We start from the raw sequence: 25210 nt of genomic DNA, 5'->3' as shown, positions 1-25210 counted from the left end.
TGCTGTTGTGATTCTGGATGGCCAGACACTACCACTATATCCCCTGTATATTGACAGCATCCACGGGGCAGAAGTCAGTGTGCTGTTGTGATTCTGGATGGCCAGACACTACCACTATATCCCCTGTATATTGACAGCATCCACGGGGCAGAAGTCAGTGTGCTGTTGTGATTCTGGATGGCCAGACACTACCACTATATCCCCTGTATATTGACAGCCTCCACGGGGCAGAAGTCAGTGTACTGTTGTGATTCTGGATGGCCAGACACTACCACTATATCCCCTGTATATTGACAGCATCCACGGGGCAGAAGTCAGTGTGCTGTTGTGATTCTGGATGGTCAGACACTACCACTATATCCCCTGTATATTGACAGCGTCCCAGCTTCTTCCTCTTATTTTACTGTAACATCCCCCTCCTCTTCTTCTTTCACGACAATGCTCAGCCCCAGAGCTTCTTTCTCCGTCCAGCAGATCTCATCTTATTTAGCAAGAGGAGAAGTAGCTTAGTGTGCTTTTGGTCGGGGATGTTAGCTAGTTAGCATTAATGACTTGCCTCGTGCTAAGCTAATTTAGCAAGCCAACTAGCTATTAATTTGATTAACAACGTAAATATGATATCAAATGCGGAAAATAGCTGTATGAAATAGTTCAAATACAGAGGCAAATATACATAGAAAGCGTCTACAAAGCTACAATGTTTGAGCTATTTTAGCTAGCAAGCTACCGAGGTGGCTGACTAGCTGTTGTTGAAGAAGCGCCCCGTCCACTAGATTATACGTCATACTGGCATCGTCGCCTAGGGGGTTTCCACCACAAAAAGCGAATGTTCATTTGAGAAACCAACACAGAAACACAGACAAATTAGACAGATCCCCTTCACACCTTTTTATTGCAGAAGTGTGATCTGTGATGAATGGACATTGGTTCATTTTGAATAATGTTTTTAAGTAAAAAAAATTAAATCAATTTCAAATACTTCACTTCAATGAATCAACATTGAATGAATCAAAATATAATTTCAAAATGTACAAATAATCGAAATGGTTTGTAAATGTTAGACATTTTAGTAAGTAGGCTATCATTACCGAAGCACAATTTCAGGTGAACAAAAAAAATCAATTCCAGAGGTGGCCAACCTCACTCCACCCCCTGGTCTACTGGGTGAGCAGGCTTTTGTTCCAGCCCAGCAATAATACACATTATTAATCAACTCATTAGGTTGTATAAGTTGAATCAGGTGTCTTAGTGCAGGGCTGGAACAGAAGCCTGCACACCCAGCATACCTCCAGGAGAAGGATTGTAAATATGTTTGTAGTCTACATTGTGTGTGACTTTAAACTGTATTGTTACGTACAACATGTGTTAACATAAGTACACATAAAACACATGGTTTACAAGGATGTGGCAGACAGGCTCTTGGGACTTTCACTGGGATCCTCTTCATCTGCAGACAGGCTCTTGGGACATTCACTGGGATCCTCTTCATCTGCAAACAGGCTCTTGGGACATTCACTGGGATCCTCTTTATCTGCAGACAGGCTCTTGGGACATTCACTGGGATCCTCTTCATCTGCAAACAGGCTATTGGGACATTCACTGGGATCCTCTTCATCTGCAGACAGGCTCTTGGGACATTCACTGGGATCCTATTCATCTGCAGACAGGCTCTTGGGACATTCACTGGGATCTCTTCATCTGCAGACAGGCTCTCGGGACATTCACTGGGACCTCTTCTTCTGCAGACAGGCTTTCACAGCTCTCCACATCTGAAGACAGACATCACAAAGAAACAGGTTTAATTTTATTAGAATTAGCCAGACCTGACTATTATCTCTCTGTCTGTCTTCATAGTTTTCCTCTCTAGGGACTAGAACTGGAGAATCCTTTCATGATGTCCTCCCACAACCTGCCCTGTCTAACTAGTACCAAAACTCCCTTTGCTGACAGCTGGAGCAGAACATCCTTTCTCCCGCTTCCATTGCTGTTATTTGGAGCATGAGTTTTTAATTTACAATGATAAATAGGCCTACATCAAGACAAGAAGCTATTATGAAGTTAACTAGTTGATGATATTTCACTTAGCTATTGTATGTAAAGTTGACTAGATAGCTAGCTAACGAGCAGCTCATTAGCCTACACACTGTGGCCTGCTGTAGATAGGTAGCTAACAAGCAGCTCATTAGCCTACACACTGTGGCCTGCTGTAGATAGGTAGCTAACAAGCAGCTCATTAGCCTACACACTGTGGCCTGCTGTAGATAGCTAGCTAACAAGCAGCTCATTAGCCTACACACTGTGGCCTGCTGTAGATAGGTAGCTAACAAGCAGCTCATTAGCCTACACACTGTGGCCTGCTGTAGATAGCTAGCTAACAAGCAGCTCATTAGCCTACACACTGTGGCCTGCTGTAGATAGCTAGCTAACAAGCAGCTCATTAGCCTACACACTGTGGCCTGCTGAAGATAGCTAACAAGCAGCTCATTAGCCTACACACTGACCTGCTGAAGATAGCTAGCTAACAAGCAGCTCATTAGCCTACACACTGTGGTCTGCTGTAGATAGCTAACAAGCAGCTCATTAGCCTACACACTGTGGCCTGCTGTAGATAGCTAACAAGCAGCTCATTAGCCTACACACTGTGGCCTGCTGTAGATAGCTAACTAACAAGCAGCTCATTAGCCTACACACGGTGGTCTGCTGTAGATAGCTAGCTAGCTAACAAGCAGCTCATTAGCCTACACACAGTGGCCTGCTGAAGATAGCTAGCTAACGAGCAGCTCATTAGCCTACACACTGTGGCCTGCAGTAGATAGCTAGCTAACGAGCAGCTCATTAGCCTACACACTGTGGCCTGCTGTAGATAGCTATCTAACGAGCAGCTCATTAGCCTACACACTGTGGCCTGCTGTAGATAGCTAACAAGCAGCTCATTAGCCTACACACTGTGGCCTGCTGTAGATAGCTAACAAGCAGCTCATTAGTCTACACACAGTGGCCTGCTGTAGATAGCTAGCTAACGAGCAGCTCATTAGCCTACACACTGTGGCCTGCTGTAGATAGCTAACAAGCAGCTCATTAGCCTACACACTGTGAACTGCTGTAGATAGCTAACAAGCAGCTCATTAGCCTACACACAGTGGCCTGCTGTAGATAGCTAGCTAGCTAACAAACAGCTCATTAGCCTACACACTGGCCTGCTGTAGATAGCTAGCTAACGAGCAGCTCATTAGCCTACACACAGTGGCCTGCTGAAGATAGCTAACGAGCAGCTCATTAGCCTACACACAGCGCTATCTAACAAGCAGCTCATTAGCCTACACACTGTGGCCTGCTGTAGATAGCTAACAAGCAGCTCATTAGCCTACACACGGTGGTCTGCTGTAGATAGCTAGCTAACAAGCAGCTCATTAGCCTACACACAGTGGCCTGCTGAAGATAGCTAGCTAACGAGCAGCTCATTAGCCTACACACAGTGGCCTGCTGTAGATAGCTAGCTAACGAGCAGCTCATTAGCCTACACACAGTGGCCTGCTGAAGATAGCTAGCTAGCTAACAAGCAACTCATTAGCCTACACACAGTGGCCTGCTGTAGATAGCTAGCTAACGAGCAGCTCATTAGCCTACACACAGTGGCCTGCTGTAGATAGCTAGCTAACGAGCAGCTCATTAGCCTACACACAGTGGCCTGCTGTAGATAGCTAGCTAACGAGCAGCTCATTAGCCTACACACAGTGGCCTGCTGTAGATAGCTAACAAGCAGCTCAAGAGCCTACACACTGACCTGCTGAAGATAGCAAGCTAACAAGCAGCTCATTAGCCTACACACTGTGGCCTGCTGAAGATAGCTAACAAGCTGCTCATTAGCCTACACACAGTGACCTGCTGAAGATAGCTAGCTAACAAGCAGCTCCTTAGCCTACACACTGTGGTCTGCTGTAGATAGCTAACAAGCAGCTCATTAGCCTACACACTGTGGCCTGCTGTAGATAGCTAACAAGCAGCTCATTAGCCTACACACTGTGGCCTGCTGTAGATAGCTAACAAGCAGCTCATTAGCCTACACACGGTGGCCTGCTGTAGATAGCTAGCTAGCTAACAAGCAGCTCATTAGCCTACACACAGTGGCCTGCTGAAGATAGCTAGCTAACGAGCAGCTCATTAGCCTACACACAGTGGCCTGCTGTAGATAGCTAGCTAACGAGCAGCTCATTAGCCTACACACTGTGGCCTGCTGTAGATAGCTAACAAGCAGCTCATTAGCCTACACACAGTGGCCTGCTGTAGATAGCTAGCTAACAAGCAGCTCATTAGCCTACACACAGTGGCCTGCTGAAAATAGCTAGCTAACGAGCAGCTCATTAGCCTACACACAGTGGTCTGCTGAAGATAGCTAACGAGCATCTCATTAGCCTACACACAGTGGCCTGCTGAAGATAGCTAGCTAACAAGCAGCTCATTAGCCTACACACAGTGGCCTGCTGAAAATAGCTAGCTAACGAGCAGCTCATTAGCCTACACACAGTGGCCTGCTGAAAATAGCTAGCTAACGAGCAGCTCATTAGCCTACACACAGTGGCCTGCTGTAGATAGCTAACAAGCAGCTCATTAGCCTACACACTGTGACTTGCTGTAGATAGCTAACAAGCAGCTCATTAGCCTACACACTGTGGCCTGCTGTAGATAGCTAGCTAACAAGCAGCTCATTAGCCTACACACTGGCCTGCTGTAGATAGCTAGCTAACGAGCAGCTCATTAGCCTACACACAGTGGCCTGCTGTAGATAGCTAGCTAACGAGCAGCTCATTAGCCTACACACAGTGGCCTGCTGTAGATAGCTAGCTAACGAGCAGCTCATTAGCCTACACACAGTGGCCTGTTGTAGATAGCTAGCTAACGAGCAGCTCATTAGCCTACACACACTGGCCTGCTGAAGATAGCTAGCAAGCAGCTCATTAGCCTACACACACTGGCCTGCTGAAGATAGCTAGCTAACGAGCAGCTCATTAGCCTACACACAGTGGCCTGCTGAAGATAGCTAGCTAACAAGCAGCTCATTAGCCTACACACACTGGCCTGCTGTAGATAGCTAACAAGCAGCTCATTAGCCTACACACTGTGGCCTGCTGTAGATAGCTAACAAGAAGCTCATTAGCCTACACACAGTGGCCTGCTGAAGATAGCTAGCTAGCTCACAATACAGCGTTAACATTTCCCAAATGTATTTACTTACTGTATAGGTTCACGCCTACGACATGAACACCATGCTGTATATGACGGCTGGCAGTTTGCACCTGCCGCTGTCTGTCTGGGATGTAAGGCTCACTGGTATTGTCCTTAAGCTAATATAAATTAGCATGCACACACACACAGTCAGTGTCAAAATTAATTTGATAAAATCCTTCTTATATCTTGTATTTGTATTTATTACGGAATCCTATTAGCTGTTGCCAAGGAAACAGCTCCTGGGGTCCAGCAACATAAGACAGTTACAGACAGTTTAAAATACAGACATTACATTTCATAACACCTTATGCAACACATTCAGTGTTGTTCCCTCAGGCCACCACTCCACCACCACATAATTACAATGCAACATCCATGTGTATGTGTATTTATTAAAACCTTTTATGGCTGCAAGCCCGACGTCGGTACACCTATGACAACATCCAGCTCAAGTGCAGGGCACGAAATTCAAAATCTATTTTTTTTTAATATTTAACTTTCACACATTAACAAGTCCAATACAGCATTTGAAAGATAAACATCTCGTAAATCTAGCCAACATGTCCGATTTTTTAAAATGTTTTACAGAGAAAACACCACATATATTTATGTTAGCTCACCACCAAATAAAAAAAGAGGACAGCCATTTTTCACAGCACAAGTAGGATGCAAGTAGCATGCACAAGCCAACCTAACTAACCTAGAACCAACCTAAATAACCTAGAAAAAACTACCTCAGATGACAGTCCTATAACATGTTACACAATAAATCTATGTTTTGTTCAAAAAATGTGCATATTTTAGTTATAAATCAGTTTTACATTACTGCTCCCATCATAGCTACAGTCTGAAATCGCACGGGAGTAGCCAGAGAAAATACAGACCCCAACGTCAACTACTAATTATACATCATAAAACATTTCAGAAAAATATATGGTGGATAGCTAATGAAAGACAAAGATCGTTTGAATAGAGCCAATGTTTCCGATTTTTTAAGTGTTTTACAGCGAAAACACAATATATCGTTATATTAGCTTACTACATTAGCTAGCACACGGCAGCATTGATTCTAGTCAAACGGTAGCATAGCACAGTTCGACAGATATATGAAAAAGCATCCCAAATTGGGTCCTTATCTTTGTTGATATTCCATCAGAATGTTGTAAAGGGGTCCATTGTCCAGTACAGTCTTTGTTTGGGATCCAGAACGAACTATTTCCCTCTTGAATTAGCAAGCACACTGGCCGTGCGGCGCTAACCTCTCTTTCTTCAAACAATTCTTCCAAAGCATCACGTCTAAAGTCCAGAATAAATTTCAATAATATAATTAAACTATATTGAAAAAACATACTTTAGGATGATTTTGTGACATGTATCAAATAATATCGAAGCCAGAGATCATATTCACCTTTAACGAGCGTTGTCCAGGAGCCGAGTCCATGTTCTACTTCGTGCCCAGAAAAAAAAATTAAGTGCGCAGGTCTCACTCCAAGATGTTGTGTTCAGTCCCTGGACGAGATATTCAAGTCCTTTCTGCTCTCACTTCCGCATGACACCCAGAGGAAGGCGTATGACGTGTTTCTACAGTCTTAAGTGACATGCCCTTTTATAGACAAGCTCTTAAAGAGAGACCTCGCATTTGGAAATCTCAATTCCGGATAGGAAATGGGCTGTAAAAATAGTTCTGTTCCACTTAGAGAAATAATTCAAACGTTTTTAGAAACTAGAGACTGTTTTCTATCCAATAGTAGTAATTATATGCATATTGTAAGAGCAAAAATTTATTAAGAGGCCGTTTGAAAATGTGCACATATTTTCCAGTTTTTCAATACGCCCCCTGCAGCCATATTAAGGATCCCCATTAGTTCTGCCAAGGCAGAAACGACTCTATCTGGGGGTCCAGCTAAATTAAGGCAGTTATACCATTTTCTTTTTAAACAATACATTCATTACAGATTTCACAACACACTTAAGTGTGTGCCCTCAGGCTACTACACTACAACACAAAATCCATGTGTTTTGTGTATATAGTGCGTATGTTATCGTGTATGCATGTGTCTCTTCACAGTCCTCACTGTTCCATAAGGTGCTTTTTTACCTTCTTTTTAAATCTGATTCTACTGCTGGCATCACTTACCTGATGTGGAATAGAGTTCCATGTAGTCATGGCTCTATGTAGTACTGTGTGCCTCCCATAGTTCTGTTCTGGACTTGGGAACTGTGAAGAGACCTCTGGTGGCATGTCTTGTGGGGTATGCATGGACATCCGAGCTGTGTGCCAATAGTTCAAACAGACAGCTCGATGCTTTAAACATGTCAATACCTCTCATAAATACAAGTAGTGATGAAGTTGATCTCTCCTCCACTTTCAGCCAGGAGAGATTGACATGCATATTATTAATGTTAGCTCTCTATGTACATCCAAGGGCCAGCCGTGCCGCCCTGTTCTGAGCCAATTGCAATTTTCCTTGTGTATATAGTGCATATGGATGTACGTGCGTATGGAAGTCCTTTTTTGTGGCACCTGACCACACGACTGAACAGTAGTCCAGGTGCGACAAGACTAGAGCCTGTAGGACCTGCCTCGTTGATGGTGTTGTTAAGAAGGTAGAATCTAGAGCCTGTAGGACCTGCCTTGTTGATAGTGTTGTTTAAGAAGGTAGAAACTATGGCCTGTAGGACCTGCCTTGTTGATAGTGTTGTTTAAGAAGGTAGAAACTAGAGCCTGTAGGACCTGCCTTGTTGATAGTGTTGTTTAAAAAGGTAGAAACTAGGGCCTGTAGGACCTGCCTTGTTGATAGTGTTGTTTGAGAAGGTATAAACTAGAGCCTGTTGGACCTGCCTTGTTGATAGTGTTGTTAAGAAGGTAGAAACTAGGGCCTGTAGGACCTGCCTCGTTGATAGTGTTGTTAAGAAGGTAGAATCTAGAGCCTGTAGGACCTGCCTTGTTGATAGTGTTGTTTAAGAAAGTAGAAACTAGGGCCTGTAGGACCTGCCTTGTTGATAGTGTTGTTAAGAAGGTAGAAACTAGGGCCTGTAGGACCTGCCTTGTTGATAGTGTTGTTAAGAAGGTAGAAACTAGGGCCTGTAGGACCTGCCTTGTTGATAGTGTTGTTAAGAAGGTAGAAACTAGGGCCTGTAGGACCTGCCTCGTTGATAGTGTTGTTAAGAAGGTAGAATCTAGAGCCTGTAGGACCTGCCTTGTTGATAGTGTTGTTTAAGAAAGTAGAAACTAGGGCCTGTAGGACCTGCCTTGTTGATAGTGTTGTTTAAGAAGGTAGAAACTAGGGCCTGTAGGACCTGCCTCGTTGATAGTGTTGTTAAGAAGGTAGAAACTAGAGCCTGTAGGACCTGCCTTGTTGATAGTGTTGTTTAAGAAGGTAGAAACTATGGCCTGTAGGACCTGCCTTGTTGATAGTGTTGTTTAAGAAGGTAGAAACTAGGGCCTGTAGGACCTGCCTTGTTGATAGTGTTGTTTAAGAAGGTAGAAACTAGGGCCTGTAGGACCTGCCTTGTTGATAGTGTTGTTTAAGAAAGTAGAAACTAGGGCCTGTAGGACCTGCCTTGTTGATAGTGTTGTTTAAGAAGGTAGAAACTAGGGCCTGTAGGACCTGCCTCGTTGATAGTGTTGTTAAGAAGGTAGAAACTAGAGCCTGTAGGACCTGCCTTGTTTATAGTGTTGTTTAAGAAGGTAGAAACTATGGCCTGTAGGACCTGCCTTGTTGATAGTGTTGTTTAAGAAGGTAGAAACTAGGGCCTGTAGGACCTGCCTTGTCGATAGTGTTGTTTAAGAAGGTAGAAACTAGGGCCTGTAGGACCTGCCTTGTTGATAGTGTTGTTAAGAAGGTGGAAACTAGGGCCTGTAGGACCTGCCTTGTTGATAGTGTTGTTAAGAAGGTAGAAACTAGGGCCTGTAGGACCTGCCTTGTTGATAGTGTTGTTTAAGAAGGTAGAACATCACTGTTGTATCAATATGTTTTGACCATGACCGTTTACAGTCCAGGGTTACTCCAAGCTGTTTAGTCCCCTCAACTTGCTCAATTTCCACATTATTCATTACAAGATTTAGTTGAGATTTAGGGAATGATTTGTCCTAAATAAGCTTTTAGTTTTTGAAATATTTAGGACCAACTTACAGTGGGGCAAAAAAGTATTTAGTCAGCCACCAATTGTGCAAGTTCTCCCACTTAAAAAGATGAGAGAGGCCTGTAATTTTCATCATAGGTACACTTCAACTATGACAGACAAAATGAGAAAAAAAATCCAGAAAATCACATTGTAGGATTTTTAATGAATTCATTTGCAAATTATGGTGGAAAATAAGCATGGTGCAGTTGCTAGGTGATTTGTGATGCAAATGCAAGCCCTCTTTACGTAGATGTTTAAACACCTTGCTGTGTTTGCAAACATTGAGGTGTCATGAGGCAAACATGAGGTGTCTACTTTGAAGAATCCAAAATATAACATATTTTGATTTGTTTAGCACGTTTTTGGTTACTACATGATTCCATGTGTTATTTCATAGTTTTGATGTCTTCACTATTATTCTACAATGTCGAAAATAGTAAAAAATTAAGAAAAACCCTTGAATGAGTAGGTGTGTCCAAACCTTTGACTGGTACTTGTACATCAAGCTGCCTCACACTACAGAAACAGGAGATAGAGTCCTATTACTATACTGTGGTACTGTATAGACTAGAGTCCTGTTACTATACTGTGGTACTGTATAGAGTCTATACTATAGACTATAGACTAGAGTCCTGTCCAGGGGAAGTACTTGTACATCAAGCTGCCTCACACAACAGAAACAGGAGATTGGCTCCTGCTACTACTATGAGCCATTTTGGACAAGATATGCCATGTGCAAGGCTATGTACTTACTTATATAATTTACATTTAGTAATATCCAAATAATATAATGAACACCAGAGGGTTTATACTTTATCAAATCAATCAAAGCTCATAGAAAATGAAATACACATCTACAATCTGATATTAGACATGATCATGCCTCGAGATGAAAACAGGCCTATTTTTTAGTGATTTCATGTAAACAATATTGATTTCATGTGGCAAGAACAAAAACACAAATTCTCAGGTCAAAAACACAAGTCAGAACACAACATCTCTATTCTCTCATGTGATTTCAGGTCCTCTGCCCGGGAAAATGTCTTTCCACACTGAGAGCAGTGGTATGTCTTCTCCTCCTGTGTATGTATCCTCTGATGTGATTTCAGGCTCGCTAACTGAGTAAAACTCCTTCCACAGTGGGAGCATTGGTAGGGATTTTCTCCTGTGTGCGTCCTCTCGTGCCTTTTCAGGCCTTCTAACCACCTAAAACTATTTTCACAGTGGGAACAGCGGTAGGGCTTTTCTCCTGTGTGTATTCTCTCATGTCTTTTCAGGCCTTGTAACCACCTAAATGTCATTCCACATTGGGAGCAGTGGTAAGGCTTCTCTTCAGAGTGTGTTTTCTTGTGTATTTTCAGGTTCCCTAACTCTTTAAAACTCTTTTCACACTGGGAGCATTGAAAAGTATTTTCTCCTGTGTGTGTCCTCTCATGCTCTTTTAGGTTCCGTAACTTAGTAAAACTCTTTCCGCAGTGGGAGCAGTGGTGTGGTCTTGCTGGTTTGGACTTCTCTGGGTCTGGTTCCCCTGAAGGACTCTTCCTGCTGTCAGAGTAAGAGTCTGGTCGCTCTCCTGCCAAAGACAGAGCATTTAGTTAAATATCTAACAAAGACCTAAATGAAATCGCCACATCATAAAACTGTCTTCCTATAAGGTTTAATTTAGACTAGATCCCTCAATAACCAGAACTGCAATGATACTGGGTTTTTCATGCTCAACAGTTTCCCCTGTGTATCAAGAACGGTCCACCAACCAAAGGACATCCAGCCAATTTGACATTTACATTTGAGTGATTTAGCAGACTCTCTTATCCAGAGCCACTACAGTAGTGAGTCATTTAGCAGACTCTCTGATCCAGAGCCACTACAGTAGTGAGTCATGTAGCAGACTCTCTTATCCAGAGCCACTACAGTAGTGAGTCATTTAACAGACTCTCTTATCCAGAGATACTACAGTAGTGAGTCATTTAACAGACTCTCTTATCCAGAGATACTACAGTAGTGAGTCATTTAACAGACTCTCTTATCCAGAGATACTACAGTAGTGAGTCATTTAGCAGACTCTCTTATCCAGAGCCACTACAGTAGTGAGTCATTTAACAGACTCTCTTATCCAGAGATACTACAGTAGTGAGTCATTTAACAGACTCTCTTATCCAGAGCCACTACAGTAGTGAGTCATTTAGCAGACTCTCTTATCCAGAGCCACTACAGTAGTGAGTCATTTAGCAGACTCTCTTATCCAGAGCCACTACAGTAGTGAGTCATTTAGCAGACTCTCTTATCCAGAGCCACTACAGTAGTGAGTCATTTAGCAGACTCTCTTATCCAGAGCCACTACAGTAGTGAGTCATTTAGGAGACTCTCTTATCCAGAGCCACTACAGTAATGAGTCATTTAGCAGACTCTCTTATCCAGAGCCACTACAGTAGTGAGTCATTTAGCAGACACTCTTATCCAGAGCCACTACAGTAGTGAGTCATTTAGCAGACTCTCTTATCCAGAGCCACTACAGTAGTGAGTCATTTAGCAGACTCTCTTATCCAGAGCCATTTACAGTAGTGAGTCATTTAGCAGACATTCTTATCCAGAGCCACTACAGTAGTGAGTCACTTAGCAGACTCTCTTATCCAGAGCCATTTACAGTTAGTGCATTCATAGCTAGGTGGGACTACCACATATCACAAGTATTCGAAGTACACTTTTCCTCAATAAAGTAGCTATCAGCAAAGGGATGGGGGGGTCAAGGGGTCAAGGGCAATTGTGTTGGATCAGGATTTAAAAAATAATTATAATACCTTTGGTGAGGGGTCGTGATGAGGAATATTATTATAACTTTTTTTGTTTGTTTGTTATACTTTTTACACATTTTTCTCCCCAAATTTAGTGATATCCAATTGGTAGTTACAGTCTTGTCCCATCGCTGCAATTCCCGTACGGACTCGGGAGAGGCGAACGTCGAGAGTCATGCGTCCTCCGAAACACAGCCCTGCCAAAAGCCGCAACTGCTTCTTGACACACCTGCTCGCTTAACCCGGAATACAGCCGTACTAACGTGTCGGAGGAAACACCGTCCAACTGGCGACCAGAGTCAGCCTGCAGGCGCCCGGGCCCACCACAAGGAGTCGCTAGAGAACCACAAGGAGTCGCTAGAGAACCACAGCCTGGGATCGAACCCGGGTCTCTAGTGATGCCTCAAGCACTGCAAAGCCTTAGACCGCTGCTCCACTAAGGAGGCCCCATAGGGCCTATGCTAAATAATTTACTACCGTTGTCTGCCCAGTTGAAAATGACCCACTGAAACTATAAACTACATACATAATGCCTTCAGAAAGTATTCATACCCTTACTCATGTGGAATGCCAATTTATCTTACTAATTTCTACCGATCTGCCTGCCAGTTATGGCTTTCCTATATGCACATTTGTGAAACAGTTTAATTTAATTTATAATAACGTCTTCATATGGGGGGGGGGGGGGGGGGGCCCAAAAAAATGTGTAGCTACACCTCAGAATGCTATGGAATGTTGAGTGGAAGCTTTATATAATGTGGAATGACTAGCTAGTGTCGTCCAGGGCTGGACGGAATGGAAGGTATAAGGTCTGATGTGATTGGGTGCTGCTAAAATTGATTAATAATTTTGGTTGGTTGGTTCAGCGTTGTAATTCTATGGGTGCGCGTCCTTACTTCATATTGACAGGAGCGCTACAAAAAACAACACCGCTGTTTAACATAGTACTTACTGTATGTACCGGTGTTCATCAGATCTCCAGCCTGCTCTTCCTCTTCTTCCAATGTGACAGTCATCTCCTTCAGGCCAAAACAGTCTTCCTCTTCTTTCACTGCGACAGACATCTCCTTCAGGCCAAAACAGTCTTCCTCTTCTTTCACTGCGACAGACATCTCCTTCACGCCAAAACAGTCTTCCTCTTCTTTCACTGTGACAGACATCTCCTTCACGCCAAAACAGTCTTCCTCTTCTTTCACTGCGACAGACATCTCCTTCACGCCAAAACAGTCTTCCTCTTCTTTCACTGTGACAGACATCTCCTTCAGGCCAAAACAGTCTTCCTCTTCTTTCACTGTGACAGACATCTCCTTCACGCCAAAACAGTCTTCCTCTTCGTTCACTGTGACAGACATCTCCTTCACGCCAAAACAGTCTTCCTCTTCTTTCACTGTGACAGACATCTCCTTCATGCCAAAACAGTCTTCCTCTTCTTTCACTGCGACATACATCTCCTTCACGCCAAAACAGTCTTCCTCTTCTTTCACTGTGACAGACATCTCAGTCACGCCAAAACAGTCTTCCTCTTCTTTCACTGTGACAGTCATCTCCCCCTCTTCCACCCCAAAAACTCCATCCTCTTCTTTCACAGTAATATCATCCTCCTCTTCTTTCACTCTGTAAGCTTCTTCCTCTTTTTCTTTCACTGTAACAGCCTGACACTCTGCGTCTTTTTTGACGGTAACAGCCTCCTCTTCCTCCTCTTTTAAGAGAGTTCCTTTCTCCGTCCAGCAGACCACCTCTTCTTTAGCAGGGGGGGAGCAGCTTAGTGAGCTCATTGTCGGGGATGTTAGCTAGCTAGTTAGCATTAGCGACTAGACTATTGCTAACTTAACCAGCCAGCTAGCTGACTAACAACGTCAATATGAAATGAAATGGGGTAACTGAGTGGGGTTTTTTTTACGAATATAAGTGTGTTTAAAACATAGCGGCATATAAACAACGAAATTGTCTAAAGAGCTTGGATGTGCCGACTTCGTTGGCTAGCGAGCTACGGAGGTGGCTTCAGTTTTTCAGGAAGCGTCCCGTCGACTAGATTATACGTCACACTAGCAGCATGGCCTGAAAGACACATCGCCATCTGCTAACTGGAGTGGGTAAAGCAGTTGAGTAAAATGTATATAATATACAGTATCAACAACACAACCAGTCTTATACAATGGTTGGGGGGGAAAATACATCTGAACTGAGCTTTTCGTCTATTCTGTGGCAGTACACTCGAACTGAAATAGTTAGTCAAAATCATTGTGGTTTTCAGAGCACAAACAGAAATATAACATAAGGTCGAGTACTTTTATACACATAAATTAGATAGTTATGATTAACTAGTGAAGCGACAATGTATATTCAAATAAAACAGTCCAATGGTGCAGTTAGTTAACAAGCTACTAGCTAGCTAGTTAGCTAATACGAACTATGCATGGCTGTAACACAATCAAAACAAGTAATCCAGAATATAGCACTTGCATACATGTTTATAACTAAAGGAACATTTCACTTTATATCTAGTCAGATATATTATCTAGCTAAGTGTCGTGTCTTTGGCTATGCCGGATTAAGTAATATGCTAAGTGACCTGCTATTCTATAAAATCCTTTCTCTGTAATTAATATCACCTGATTGAGCTAATCATGTAAATGTAATAAACTAGAACGTCGGGGCACCACGAAATAATATTTATAGAGCAGTTATCTTCCGAATAAACTCTTAAAGTCCTAGTAATATTTTACATCAATAGCCGTCAATATTAATCGTCACCTAATTTCAGTCTCATCTGAAAGTTGTAAATTCTTGGTTATCTTCACTAACCCTGGCTAACAAGTTTAATCAGCAATACAAAATTGGGTTTAATTATTTATTTACTAAATACCTAACTAATCACACTGAATTACATATACACAGAATGAATCATACCTTGATTACAAATGATGTCATAAAGGAAAATGTCTCTAGCGGGCGTAACAGATATGACATCTGGTTACACAAAGACAATGCCACCAGCCATACTGCTCGTTCTGTGCGTGATTTCCTGCAAGACAGGAATGTCAGTGTTCTGCCATGGCCACACATTATTGCATTTCTGTTAATCACATGTCTGTGGAACGTGTTCAGTTTATGTCTCAGTTGTTGAATCTTGTTATGTTCATAAGAAAACATTTACACATGTTAAGCTTGCTGAAAATAAACGCAGTTGACAGTGAGAGGACGTTTCAGAGAGGACAGTGAGTTTTGCTGCTACGGCACTGGATTTGTTCATTTGTTTTTGCAATATGTTTAAATCAAATCATGTTTTATTTATACAGCACATTTCAGACATGGATGTAATGACTTCACAGGAAAAGACTAATAAAAAACACAAACATTATGAAACCTGAAAGACTAATGAGCATTCTAAGAAAATGGCATTGAATAAAATAGTAAGACCAGACAGGACTGACATCCTGTCAGGTTGAAATTTATGAACATTTGAACATCTTGGCCATGTTCTGGTTATAATCTCCACCCGGCACAGCCAGAAGAGGACTGGCCACCCCTCATAGCCTGGTTCCTCTCTAGGTTACTTCCTAGGTTTTGGCCTTTCTAGGGGAGTTTTTCCTAGCCACCGTGCTTCTACACCTGCATTGCTTGCTGTTTGGGGTTTTAGGCTGGGTTTCTGTACAGCACTTTGAGATATCAGCTGATGTAAGAAGGGCGATATAAATAAATTTGATTTGAGTAAGAATAAGATGCGATAGATATCCAGTCCAAAATATAAGCTTCTTATACATCGTTGTTTGTAAATAATATAATTGTACCGAGAAATAGTCAGTCGGTTGCATAAATAATTGTGATTACTACATGTTACATTACATTGAAATATTATGAAAATATCAAAACCGAATGTACACCCCTTTGTTAAAATATATTGGCAAAAATTCACTTAGTGGTGAGGCATGGAATAATAAAGCATGTATCTTTTGTCAGGCTGGATGTTTGAAATATGAGGTGATTTGAGTCATGCTTATTCAGTAGTGGAATAAAGACAATTAGCATTTGAATGTTGTAAAGAAATACTGTGTGTGTAAATATTGGGAGTGATGTATGATTGTTAATAAAACTGTTCATAGACCGATTTTGTAAACTGCGTCCAATTTTATAGGCTGCAAGTAGGTTGAAATTAAGTTGTTTTAAGATGTTTGAAACAACGACTTGAAATATAGGTATTTTCAACATTCAACCAAAACCGAACGTAGTCTTGACGTCATTATATAGTTTTTCAAAGACATGAAAAAAACGTATTTTCAACGACCTAAAAAATAAATAAAAAACCCCCCGGCATTTTCAATTTTCACTCTCAACCAAAACTGAATGTTGGACGTCGGACATTGTCATCTTTTCAATAACATTTTGTGGGCTAGTCCAATGTCAAAACAGTTTTAATGGGTCCAAATCAATAACATTTTGTGGGCTAGCCCAATGTCAAAACAGTTTTAATGGGTCCAAATCAATAACATTTTGAGGGCTAGCCCAATGTCAAAACAGTTTTAATGGGTCCAAATCAATAACCAATACGCAGAAACAGTTTGTGATATTGAAAACCTAAACATAAAATGTACTATCTACACAAACATCTGAAACAATAATCATGTTTTTTTTTTTATGAGCACCTTATAAACTGCACAAGCAGTTTGGGGCAGCAGGTAGCCTATTGGTTAGAGTGTAGGGGCGGCAGGTAGCCTATTGGTTAGAGTGTATGGGCGGCAGGTAGTCTATTGGTTAGAGTGTAGGGGCGGCAGGTAGCCTATTGGTTAGAGTGTATGGACTGCAGGTAGTCTATTGGTTAGAGTGTAGGGGCGGCAGGTAGCCTATTGGTTAGGGTGTAGGGGCGGCAGGTAGCCTATTGGTTAGAGTGTAGGGGCGGCAGGTAGCCTATTGGTTAGAGCGTTGGACTAGTAACCGAAAGGTTGAATCCCTGAGCTGACAAAGTAAAAATCAGTTAACTCACTGTTCCTAGGGCGGTTAACTCACTGTTCCTAGGGCGGTTAACTCACTGTTCCTAGGGCGGTTAACTCACTGTTCCTAGGGCAGTTAACTCACTGTTCCTAGGGCAGTTAACTCACTGTTCCTAGGGCAGTTAACTCACTGTTCCTAGGGCAGTTAACTCACTGTTCCTAGGGCAGTTAACCAATTTTTCCTAGGGCAGTTGACTCACTGTTCCTAGGGCAGTTAACCCACTGTTCCTAGGGCAGTTAACTCACTGTTCCTAGGGCAGTTAACCAAATTTTCCTAGGGCAGTTAACTCACTGTTCCTAGGGCAGTTAACCCACTGTTCCTAGGGCAGTTAACTCACTGTTCCTAGGGCAGTTAACTCACTGTTCCTAGGGCAGTTAACCCACTGTTCCTAGGGCAGTTAACCCACTGTTCCTAGGCCGTCATGGAAAATAAACATTGGTTCTTAACTGACCTGCCTAGTTAAATAAATGTTAAATAAATAAATAAACAAAATAAAAAACAAGCATCTAAAACGCTGTTGTTTTGACAACTGGGAATAAATCACTGATATCTATTAGGGGGGAAATCAGGTTGTTCGTGCTGTTGAAACTAACAACTAAAAAAAACATGGAAATGGGAGGTATATTTTACCTCACTGGTTAGAGGACAACCTGCAGAAGACAGTCAGCTACATTTTGGAGTGACGCATTTAAATTTCACGGTCCCCAAATCGAAGAGAAACACAACACATATTTAGCATCACTCGCATCAACATCACGTTGAAATCAATTGCACAAGAGGGGGAGATGACGTTGCACAGCCTGATAAAACTAACAGCTCAAAAAACACACGGAATCTGGGAATAATGTGTACATCACCGGTTAGAGGTCAATTTGTAGAAAACAGCCACATTTTGAAGTGTTGCATTTTGATTCAAGTGGGTCGCCAATGCAGTAAGTGTAAAGCAACACTTTTTCTTGTTAATCACAAATAGTACTTTCATTTCAGAGCCTGGATTTTTCCCCTGATGAGGCTAATATCCATATCATACTGAAATCAATAGAAAAGGGGGCAAAATTTGTTTAGGGTTCTACATTATGACATCATTAAAATACTCCTACTACAATGTTAAAACATTCTACATTGTGACATCATTTAAATAATCCTACTACAATGTTAAAAACATTCTACATTGTGACATTATTTCATTGATATCATGAAACAACTCCTTCAAGCATGTATTTTCTGATGTTTGATCAGAGATCTTTTACCAGAGTATTTCTTCCCACATTGATCACAAATATGAGGTTTCTCTCTTGTGTGTATTCTCTGGTGTATAGTTAGATAGCTAGATTTTGTAAAACTCTTCCCACATTAATCACAGCTAAAGGATTTTTCTCCTGTGTGTTTTCTCAGATGTACCATCAGGCAGCTTGAGCGAATAAAACTCTTCCCACATTGCTTACAGCGATGAGGCCTCTCTCCTGTGTGTGTTCTCTGGTGTGATAGTAATGTATATAATTTTGAAAAGATCTTTCCACAGTCAGAGCAGCTATAAGGTTTCTCTCCAGTGTGAATTCTCTGGTGTGATTGTAATGTATATAATTTTGAGAAGGTCTTCCCACAGTCAGAGCAGCAGTGAGGTTTCTCTCCAGTGTGTATTCTCAGGTGTGCTATCAGGTTGCTTGATTGAGCAAAACTCTTCTCACAATGATTACAGCTATAAGATTTCTCTCCTGTGTGTGTTCTCTGGTGTGATTTAAAATTTCCTGAGATAGAAAAACTCTTTCCACAGTCAGAGCAGTGGTAAGCTTTCTCTCCTGTGTGTATTCTCTGGTGTATAGTCAGATGGCTAGATGAAACAAAACTCTTCCCACATTGATCACAGCTGTAAGATTTCTCTCCTGTGTGTGTTCTCTGGTGTATTGTCAGACGGCTAGATGAAACAAAACTTTTCCCACATTGATTACAGCTATAAGGTTTCTCTCCTGTGTGTGTTCTCTGGTGTATAGTCAGACAGCTAGAAGTAACAAAACTCTTTTTACATTGACCACAGCTATAAGGTTTCTCTCCTGTGTGTGTTCTCTGGTGTATAGTCAGACAGCCAGATGTAACAAAACTTTTCCCACATTGATCGCAGCTGAAAGGTTTCTCTCCAGTGTGAATTCTCTGGTGTGATTGTAATGTATATAATCTTGAAAATGTCTTCCCACAGTCAGAGCAGTGGTGAGATTTCTTCCCTGTGGGTTTCCGCTGGTGTTTCTTGAGGTGTTCTGATCTTGTGCGACTCTTCTCTGCCTCCTCAGCTTCATGATGTTGTTGAGGCTCCCCATAGGATCCATGATAATCACGTCTCTCTCCTGTGTGAACGACAAAGTCAGACAGATGGTTAAAGGCCCACAACAGCAGAAATTGACTGTTTATTTTAGCTGAAAGGTGATGCCCATGTTGTAGTACAACAATTTACGTCTGTAATGAATGTTTAAATGCTTTTATGAACTTATTTGACAATTGTCTAAAGACAAATCTTCCCGATTCCAGCCTTGCTGAAGCACCCCCAGATCATCACCGATCCTCCACCAACTTTCAGTGTGTACGAGACACAGCTTGTAGGCCTCTCCAGGTCTTGCAGCCACTGTGAAATTTGGTGGAGAATCGGTGATGATCTGGGGGTGGAATCGTGCAGATTTGTCTTTGTGAAGGACACATGAATCAAGCCACGTACTAGGAAAACTTGCTTCCTTCTGCTCTGACAATGTTCCCCAACTCTGAGGATTGGATAATTCCAGCAGGACAATGTTCCCCAACTCTGAGGATTGGTTATTCCAGACAATGCTCCATGCCACACAGCCAGTTCAATCAATGTGTGGATAGAGGACCACCAGATCAAGACCCTGTCATGACCAGCCCAATCTCCTGACCTGAACCCCATTGAAACCTCTAATATGATCCCTCTCACCAACACGTACAGTACCACAAAAGTACCACTTGTCAGTTGATTATGGACTAACAGTCTAAAGGACACAACACATGTTATTAATAATTGCTACTGCTATCTTGAAATGTTGAAAACGTGTTTTTAAATAGCTCAGGCTGATACCCTACCTGAGCGACAAGGTGAGTCTTTTCTCCCTGACCTGGTGGTTCTAATGACCTGGTGGTTCTAATGACCTGGTGGTAATAATGACCTGGTGGTAATAATGACCTGGTGGTAATAATGACCTGGTGGTTGGCATAACACAAGCAGAACCCGAGAGCAGGATGGCCTCCACCACACAGCCTGATGACACTGCACCAGCCTACCAGTCTGCTCCAACACAGTGTGCTCCAGCCCAGGTCAGAATACCAGCCTCCCAGTCTGATCCAGCCCAGGTCAGAATACCAGCCTCCCAGTCTTCTCCAGCCCAGGTCAGAATACCAGCCTCTCAGTCTGCTCCAGCACAGGTCAACTTACCAGCCTCTCAGTCTGCTCCAGCACAGGTCAACTTACCAGCCTCTCAGTCTGCTCCAGCACAGTGTGCTCCAGCCCATGTCAGAATACCAGCCTCCCAGTCTGCTCCAGCACAGGTCAGAATACCAGCCTCCCAGTCTGCTCCACCCAGATAGTCACCCACAACTGCAATCCTTATTGATTCAAATGGGAAGTTCTTAGGGAGGGAGAGGGAGTGAAAAGGTAGAGAGGCGGAGAGAGGGAGTGAAAAGGGAGAGAGGCGGAGAGAGGGGAGTGAAAAGGGAGAGAGGCGGAGAGAGGGGAGTGAAAAGGGAGAGAGGCGGAGTGAAAAGGGAGAGAGAGGGAGAGAAAAGGGAGAGAGAGGGAGTGAAAAGGGAGAGAGGCGGAGAGGGGGAGTGAAAAGGGAGAGAGGCGGAGAGAGGGAGTGAAAAGGGAGAGAGGCGGAGAGAGGGAGTGAAAAGGGAGAGAGGCGGCGAGAGGGAGTGAAAAGGGAGAGAGGCGGAGAGATTGGAGTGAAAAGGGAAAGAGGCGGAGAGAGGGAGTGAAAAGGGAGAGAGGCGGAGAGAGGGAGTGAAAAGGGAGAGAGGCGGAGAGAGGGAGTGAAAAGGGAGAGAGGCGGAGAGAGGGGAGTGAAAAGGGAGAGAGGCGGAGAGAGGGAGTGAAAAGGGAGAGAGGCGGAGAGAGGGAGTGAAAAGGGAGAGAGGCGGAGAGTGGGGAGTGAAAAGGGAGAGAGGGGAGTGAAAAGGGAGAGTGGCGGAGAAAGGGCAGAATACCTGACCACTGTGACTGACCCAAACTTAAGGAAAGCTTTGACCATGTACAGACTCAGTGAGCATAAAGGTCAAATGTGTGATTTCATGAACTGGTACATACAAGAAAACCAGGTTTTAAAGTTCTGTTCAATAGCCATCCCATCATTACAAAACATTTGAAAGGCTAAGTCTATCATCTCCTGAGAAGTGGTAACTATTCACATGAACTTTTCAATGAGGTTTGGTGCCCCCTGGTGGCTGAACCCGAGATCAATGAGAGATCTTGTCAGAAACAATGACAGAGTCCCACTTCTCAGCTATCTTTATTTACATCAAACTAAACTAACTGCTATCTTGAAATGTTGAAAACGTGTTTTTAAATAGCTCAGGCTGATACCCTACCTGAGCGAAAAACTGGCACTTTAAAGGAGTCTAATTTTGTCAAAAATGCAAAAATGATACAAATTTCAACTCACAGGTACATTAATAGACCAAACACAAACATCTGTCATCTCGAAATGTCCTAAAAGGTTTCTAAACGGGAACCCCTGGGTCTACACCTGGAGAGCAGATGGGCAGGTCAGAATACCATCCTCTCAGTCTGCTCCAACACAGTGTGCTCCAGCCCAGGTCAGAATACCAGCCTCTCAGTCTGCTCCAGCCCAGGTCAGAATACCAGCCTCTCAGTCTGCTCCAGCCCAGGTCAGCCAACCAGCCTCTCAGTCTGCTCCAACACAGTGTGCTCCAGCCCAGGTCAGAATACCAGCCTCCCAGTCTGCTCCAGCCCAGGTCAGAATACCAGCGTCCCAGTCTGCTCCAGCACAGGTCAGAATACCAGCCTCCCAGTCTGCTCCAGCCGAGGTCAGAATACCAGCCTCCCAGTCTGCTCCAGCACAGGTCAGAATACCAGCCTCTCAGTCTGCTCCAGCCCAGGTCAACTTACCAGCCTCTCAGTCTGCTCCAGCACAGTGTGCTCCAGCCCATGTCAGAATACCAGTCTCCCAGTCTGCTCCAGCCCAGGTCAGAATACCAGCCTCCCAGTCTGCTCCAGCCCATGTCAGAATACCAGCCTCCCAGTCTGCTCCAGCCCAGGTCAGAATACCAGCCTCCCAGTCTGCTCCACCCAGATAGTCACCCACAACTGCAATCCTTATTGATTCAAATGGGAAGTTCTTAGAGAGGGAGAGGGAGTGAAAAGGTAGAGAGGCGGAGAGAGGGAGTGAAAAGGGAGAGAGGCGGGTGAGAGGGGAGTGAAAAGAGAGAGAGGCGGAGAGAGGGGAGTGAAAAGGGAGAGAGGCGGAGAGAGGGGAGTGAAAAGGGAGAGAGGCGGAGAGAGGGGAGTGAAAAGGGATAGAGGCGTAGAGAGGGAGTGTAAAGGAAGAGAGGCGGAGAGAGGGAGTGAAAAGGGAGAGAGGCGGAGAGAGGGAGTGAAAAGGGATAGAGGCGTAGAGAGGGAGTGAAAAGGGAGAGAGACGGAGAGAGGGAGTGAAAAGGGAGAGAGGCGGAGAGAGGGGAGTGAAAAGGGAGAGAGGCGGAGAGAGGGAGTGAAAAGGGAGAGAGGCGGAGAGAGGGAGTGACAAGGGAGAGAGGCGGAGAGAGGGAGTGAAAAGGGAGAGAGGCGGAAATAGGGAGAGAGGCGGAGAGAGGGGAGTGAAAAGGGAGAGAGGCGGAGAGAGGGGAGTGAAAAGGGAGAGAGGGGAGTGAAAAGGGAGAGAGGCGGAGAGAGGGAGTGAAAAGGGAGAGAGGCGTAGAGAGGGAGTGAAAAGGGAGAGAGGCGGAGAGAGGGAGTGAAAAGGGAGAGAGGCGGAGAGAGGGGAGTGAAAAGGGAGAGAGGCAGAGAGAGGGAGTGAAAAGGGAGAGAGGCGGAGAGAGGGAGTGAAAAGGGAGAGAGGCGGAGAGAGGGAGTGAAAAGGGAGAGAGGCGGAGAGAGGGAGTGAAAAGGGAGAGAGGCGGAGAGAGGGAGTGAAAAGGGAGAGAGGCGGAGAGAGGGAGTGAAAAGGGAGAGAGGCGGAGAGAGGGAGTGAAAAGGGAGAGAGGCGTAGAGAGGGAGTGAAAAGTGGGAGTGAAATAATAACCTGGTGGTTATAATGACCTGGTGGTTCTAATGACCTGGTGGTTCTAATGACCTGGTGGTAATAATGACCTGGTGTTTATAATGACCTGGTGGTAATAATAACCTGGTGGTTATAATGACCTGGTGGTTATAATGACCTGGTGGTAATAATGACCTGGTGGTAATAATGACCTGGTGGTTATAATGACCTGGTGGTTATAATGACCTGGTGGTTATAATGACCTGGTGGTTATAATGACCTGGTGGTTGGCATAACGCAAGCAGAACCCGAGAACAGGATGGACTCCACCACACAGCCTGATGACACTGCACCAGCCTACCAGTCTGCTCCAGCACAGGTCAGAATACCAGTCTCCCAGTCTGCTCCAGCACAGTGTGCTCCAGCCCAGGTCAAAATACCAGCCTCTCAGTCTGCTCCAGCCCAGGTCAGAATACCAGTCTCCCAGTCTGCTCCTGCACAGGTCAGAATACCAGCCTCCCAGTCTGCTCCAGCCCAGGTCAGAATACCAGCCTCCCAGTCTGCTCCAGGACAGGTCAGAATACCAGCCTCCCAGTCTGCTCCAGCACAGGTCAGAATACCAGCCTCCCAGTCTGCTCCAGCACAGTGTGCTCCAGCCCAGGTCAGAATACCAGCCTCTCAGTCTGCTCCAACACAGTGTGCTCCAGCCCAGGTCAGAATACCAGCCTCTCAGTCTGCTCCAGCCCAGGTCAGAATACCAGCCTCTCAGTCTGCTCCAGCCCAGGTCAGCCAACCAGCCTCTCAGTCTGCTCCAACACAGTGTGCTCCAGCCCAGGTCAGAATACCAGCCTCCCAGTCTGCTCCAGCATAGTGTGCTCCAGCCCAGGTCAGAATACCAGTCTCTCAGTCTGCTCCAACACAGTGTGCTCCAGCCCAGGTCAGAATACCAGCCTCCCAGTCTGCTCCAGCCCAGGTCAGAATACCAGCCTCCCAGTCTGCTCCAGCACAGGTCAGAATACCAGCCTCCCAGTCTGCTCCAACACAGTGTGCTCCAGTCCAGGTCAGAATACTAGTCTCCCAGTCTGCTCCATTACAGGTCAGAATACCAGTCTCCCAGTCTGCTCCAGCACAGGTCAGAATACCAGCCTCCCAGTCTGCTCCAGCACAGTGTGCTCCAGCCCAGGTCAGAATACCAGTCTCCCAGTCTGCTCCATTACAGGTCAGAATACCAGTCTCCCAGTCTGCTCCAGCACAGGTCAGAATACCAGCCTCCCAGTCTGCTCCAGCACAGGTCAGAATACCAGCCTCCCAGTCTGCTCCAACACAGTGTGCTCCAGCCCAGGTCAGAATACCAGTCTACCAGTCTGCTCCAGCCCAGGTCAGAATACAAGTCTCCCAGTCTGCTCCAGCCCAGAACTAACTGCTATGTTTAAATGTTGAAAAAGTGTTTTTAAATAATTATCCTATCATTTGAAAATTAGTTGAAAGGCTGAGGGAGCCATCTCCTGAGAGGAGGTTGGAGATGATTCCCTCAGCCTTTCAACTAATTTGGAAATGCCTATTTTAACTCCTATAACGAGTAAAAATATGACCGGAGAAATATAACTGGCTACACTAATGCTTGGAAAAACAGTAGGTCGGTATCCTCCGCGCGCATGACGCACCAAGAAAAGAGTTCCTACCTACAGGGTTTTTTCATTTATAGTGGCTGTGATTGGGCAATCGATACCATTCAAAGCGTCATCACGTAAAGGCATCCAGGGGAAGACGTAAGCAGTGTCCGTATACTCATAGGAATAACAGTGGCCTTAAAACTGACTCCAGAACAGGGGCCAAAATGTGTGAAATCTGACTCCATGT

The 25210-nt window shown here is 44.2% G+C and overlaps 3 protein-coding genes across 4 annotated transcripts in view; 1 reads left to right on the top strand and 2 right to left on the bottom strand.

The window, feature by feature from the left end:
* LOC129839883 (zinc finger protein 420-like) overlaps window positions 1–25210 on the top strand; it is a 148959-nt gene that overhangs the window by 96346 nt on the left and 27403 nt on the right. The window lies entirely within an intron of this gene.
* Window positions 893–14298, bottom strand: LOC129839897 (zinc finger and SCAN domain-containing protein 31-like). 2 transcript variants are annotated; one of them, XM_055907605.1, is made up of 2 exons: window positions 13099–14295; window positions 893–1769 (listed from the first exon to the last, which is right to left on the bottom strand). In XM_055907605.1, the coding sequence occupies exons 1-2, from the start codon at window positions 13919–13921 to the stop codon at window positions 1681–1683; spliced, it is 912 nt and encodes a 303-aa protein (XP_055763580.1). In that variant the 5' UTR covers window positions 13922–14295; the 3' UTR covers window positions 893–1680. The 2 variants fall into 2 exon arrangements, with proteins under 2 accessions (XP_055763580.1, XP_055763579.1); XM_055907604.1 differs by lacking the exon at window positions 893–1769 and adding an exon at window positions 10284–10927 and having other exon boundaries at window positions 13099–14298.
* On the bottom strand, window positions 14826–19577 carry LOC129839188 (zinc finger protein 239-like; the record flags this gene model as incomplete). Its single annotated transcript, XM_055906495.1, has 1 exon — window positions 14826–19577. A coding segment is annotated over one exon (1089 nt), but the record flags the coding sequence as incomplete, so codon positions are not given.

The sequence above is a fragment of the Salvelinus fontinalis genome, chromosome 40 (assembly GCF_029448725.1).
Source record: "Salvelinus fontinalis isolate EN_2023a chromosome 40, ASM2944872v1, whole genome shotgun sequence".
NCBI classification, from domain to species: Eukaryota; Metazoa; Chordata; class Actinopteri; order Salmoniformes; family Salmonidae; genus Salvelinus; species Salvelinus fontinalis.
This window is presented reverse-complemented; position numbering and strand designations above follow the sequence as displayed.

Coding starts and splice junctions, on each gene's coding strand:
- LOC129839897 (XM_055907604.1), bottom strand. CDS start 13,921: ATGAGCTCACTAAGCTGCTCCCCCCCTGCTAAAGAAGAGGTGGTCTGC. Junction 10,928..13,098: donor GATGAACACCGGTACATACA/GTAAGTACTATG, acceptor TGTCTTTGGCAG/GAGAGCGACCAGACTCTTAC.